This window comes from Sander lucioperca, chromosome 1 (assembly GCF_008315115.2).
Source record: "Sander lucioperca isolate FBNREF2018 chromosome 1, SLUC_FBN_1.2, whole genome shotgun sequence".
Taxonomy (NCBI): Eukaryota; Metazoa; Chordata; class Actinopteri; order Perciformes; family Percidae; genus Sander; species Sander lucioperca.
The window spans coordinates 38,963,757-38,967,610 of record NC_050173.1 but is presented as its reverse complement, the minus strand read 5'-3'; the positions used below and the strand labels follow the sequence as shown (position 1 = coordinate 38,967,610).

General features: G+C 46.1%; 1 protein-coding gene across 1 annotated transcript; it reads right to left on the bottom strand.

Moving 5' to 3' along the window:
• Nucleotides 1-269: 269 nt before the first annotated feature.
• On the bottom strand, nucleotides 270-3,640 carry drd1a (dopamine receptor D1a). Its single transcript, XM_031319681.2, has 2 exons — nucleotides 3,111-3,640; nucleotides 270-2,795 (listed from the first exon to the last, which is right to left on the bottom strand). The coding sequence occupies exon 2, from the start codon at nucleotides 2,424-2,426 to the stop codon at nucleotides 1,308-1,310; it is 1,119 nt and encodes a 372-aa protein (XP_031175541.1). The 5' UTR covers nucleotides 2,427-2,795; nucleotides 3,111-3,640; the 3' UTR covers nucleotides 270-1,307.
• Between the last annotated feature and the right edge of the window lie 214 nt (nucleotides 3,641-3,854).

Genomic DNA, 3,854 nt, shown 5'->3' with positions numbered 1-3,854 from the left:
GACAGCCCTAGTGCACGACACACAGTTTGCTTGTGCTATCAAGAATATTAGTGACATTTTACGTGTGCTCACTTTCGATCTTGTCTTCAAATATAGTGGCTTCAATAATCTGGCTATACTGTGGGTTGGTTTTCAACTGGTCTGATTGTCTGGCTGCTCGTGTTTCATGATGATATCAGTGTTCCCTGATGTCAGCAATTACTTTAGTGAGTACAGTGTTATCATTACTAATAGGAATGACAGACAAACCTAGAAAAATAAGACCCATGTTGCATGATAAGATTATCCTTTAATAATTCACTTTAACAAACTAAATAAAAATGATTTATCCAAACATAATTTAGTCAATTGCAATTCTTTATCAGCTCCTAAATAAGCACACTAGTCAAATCCTTTGTTAAGGTCTTGCCTTCTCCCTAAATTAGGTCATCAGCTGTTGTTTAGGAAAAAATCAGGACACAAAGTAATATGAGACACTCATCCAGAAAACACTTTCAAGCAGTGAAACAAATAATTTACAAGGTGTCTGTTGAGTAAATTTGGTTTCAAGTTATAATGATTTGATTCTGTGTACCTTCACTTCCAAAAGAAATTCAGATCACATTTTCATGTGTCCACTTCCCTTTTAAATCCCAACATTCATGGATTAAGCTGGATGTAAAATCAAATCTGCTTTCATTCTTGCTTTAATATTAAGTCACATGTGGATGTACTTTACCTACGTGCTCATCTATGCAGAAACATGATTTGGTTTGACGCTTTAACGCTGGACTCCTTGCAGAGCACAGGATGTGCACGTAATGAGTAACAGTATTTCCGTGTGCTGTCATGTAATTTGTCGTAGAGTGCATGCTGAGTGCTGCATTTACACTGAATTTGGAGGAGCATGTTTTGACAGTGGTTGTGTTTGTGTATGTGTGTTTGATGGTATTGAAGAGAGCGGTGTCTGACAGCATTAGGGTGTGTGCTGCCCAGTCATGGGATTATCTATCCCAGGGGCGGGTCAGCAGCTCCCCGGCACAGCAGCGGAGAGTCTTTATCTCAACCCCCAAGTCCCTTCTCCTCTTTCAGGAGCGTCTTCCGCTTCAAGACAGTGTAGCGATCACGATGAGCACGGCAAGCACACGTCTGAACACGGACCGGCCACTCGCCTAATGCAAACACGGGTACATGTGGGGTCACCGTATCCTTCAGTCACACTAAGAGTCAGCACAGCGAACAGCGTCCTCGTCGATCAGACCGGCCTCTACAGGAACGCTAGGACTCTTAGCATTAAGGATGAGTCAGTGCTATGAGAGAGTCATGAGTCATTTCTTGTTTAGACTGACCTCCTCTATGTTGTGGCCTCCTGGATACAGTCTGTGGCAGCCCAGCAGGATGGAGAAGGCCTTGCGGAAATCTGCATTGAAGGCATAGATGATGGGGTTGAGGGAGGAATTAGCCCAACCGAACCACACGAACACGTCAAACGTGGTGGGGCTGATGCAGGGGAAAGCCTCCCCTCCGCTCGACTGCTCACAGAAGGGCACCATGCAGTTGAGGATGAAGAATGGGAGCCAGCAGCACACAAACACCCCCATGATGACCGACAGCGTCTTCAGCACCTTGGTCTCCCTGTTGAACGTCATTTTGAAAGAGCTCTCGGACTCTGCGATGCTGGAGCCTCCGCAAATGCTGTCGTGTCTGTTCTTGGCACTTTCGGCCGCTCGCTCCAGGGCAGAGATCCTCCTGATTTGTCTGTGGGCAATGCGGTATATCTGGGTGTAGGTGGCCACCATGATGGCCACAGGGATGTAAAAGCTTATGAGAGAGGTGGAGATGGCGTAGGTCCTGTTCAGGCTTGAGTCGCAATTCTCTGGGGTGCTGTAAGATGTAGCATTGAAACCCGAAGAGCCAGAGGACCCAGTGAGAGGGGTGTAAGATTTAGTTTGGGCCTTGTGCCAGTTGAGCTGCACCGGGATGAAGGAAATTAGCACAGACAGCGTCCAGGCCACACTGATCATCACAAAGGCCACTCGGGGTGTCATCTTCCTCTCATAGCGAAAGGGGCTGGAGATGGCCCAGTAGCGGTCCAGGCTTATCACACAAAGGTTCAAAATAGACGCGGTGGAGCACATAATGTCAAAAGCCACCCAGGTGTCACAGAAAGAGCCGAACGGCCAGAAGCCGGCGATCTCTGTCACCGCTTTCCACGGCATCACCAAGATGGCAACCAAGAGGTCTGACACGGCCAGCGAGATCACAAAAAAGTTGGTCACTTTGGAGCGCAGATGTCGAAACTTGGTGACGGCGGCACAAACAAGCGTGTTTCCCAGCAAGGTGGTGAGGATGAGCAGCGAAAGGAAACAGCCAGTTAGGACGCGGCCCGACGGAGCCTCATCCAAAAACCCATTGTCGATTACAGTTGTGAGGTTCATGAGAGCCATCCCTGAACATGTGAGGGTTGGGGAGAGTTCATTTAAGTCATGCTGAAGAGTCTTGCTACATTACATCCACAGGATTAGAATCTAGGAGGCTCCAGTGCTTCAGCATCACAAACAATCTCCATCATTGCATCTTCTGATAAATGACAAGGGATGAGATGTTTGAGACAAACCCTCTCTGGGCAGAACATTTGCTCCCTGACTTTGTAAATTAGATTTGACATAATTTGAGCTGAGGAGCTGAAAGGGTAGTGGTAACTTAATTCCTCAGTGTATTGATTGTCATGAGTTCTTCTGTCTGCCTACATTGTAGGTCCCAAACTGCTGTAATGTTAGGAATCCTCTGCCTGCTTAATCAAGTCATCAGCAGCCCTGCGGATTTAAAGAAATGAATTATACAACGCTGGATATATATGTATTTATTTAATAGTTCTTGTAATAAAAATGCAACATTGGTTAAAGTAATTTATTTTGATTTCTTGTTTATGTAGGTTCTGATTATAGGGTATCCTACATGTGTGTGCCATAGCCAAATATATTGTGTATTGCCATGTCAGTGATCGGATTTCAAACGGAATAAATAGGGATTTTCACATGAGCGCATTGTCATTATTAAGGCATGACCAATCAAGAGTCACACCTTCCTACGTGCATACCCAAACTATCTATCTTAATCATCATACTCACCTCTTACTCACAGAGACGCGGTCAGCTGTAGCTTGATTTTATGTTTCAAAATAAACGTCCCATCGCTTCAAATGACAACTTCACAGCCTAAAGTCAATCCAAAAGGGCGCCCAGCCTCCGTGTCCGACAAAAACAGACCAGGGAACAGTCCCATTATATCCTCGATGGGCTCCACATCGCTGACCGCTAATAAATAAACAACACACAGACACAGTACTCAAATGTCACTCAGCCATCACCGCTCTGGCTGCGTCCTCCTGTAGTCTCTTCTCGCGTCTGCGGCCAAATCCCAAAGAAAAAAAAAACTGTGCGTTCCTGCGGCTTCAGCCTCACACCGGCGCTCTGACGTTGTCCCATTCAAGAGAAAGTGAAGTACATAGGAATGAGATGTGACCGCGACCAATCCCGCTTTACTGACAATAGTGGACAGCACGATACAGCTGCAGGCAACACCTGGCGTGTCCTGAGTCGCCTCTTGTGCACAATTGAGAGGTTTTAAACCCACCTGTTATCAGCAGTGATTTCTCTTAATTTGACCCAGTTAAATCTGCACTGGGCTGTACTTTGACTAATTTAAGATGCAGTTGTTAAAACTGAATCAGGATAAGGGGCCAAACATGCATGGCCAGTGGGTCGCTGAGGCCACCTGATGGAGAAAGAGAATAATTGCGTCAGAGAGGGAAATCAAGCCCCCCACACACACACACACACACACACACACACACACACACACATACACACACA

Bases quoted from the DNA above. Each gene is read 5' to 3' on its own strand.
- drd1a (XM_031319681.2), bottom strand. From the start codon at position 2,426: ATGGCTCTCATGAACCTCACAACTGTAATCGACAATGGGTTTTTGGAT.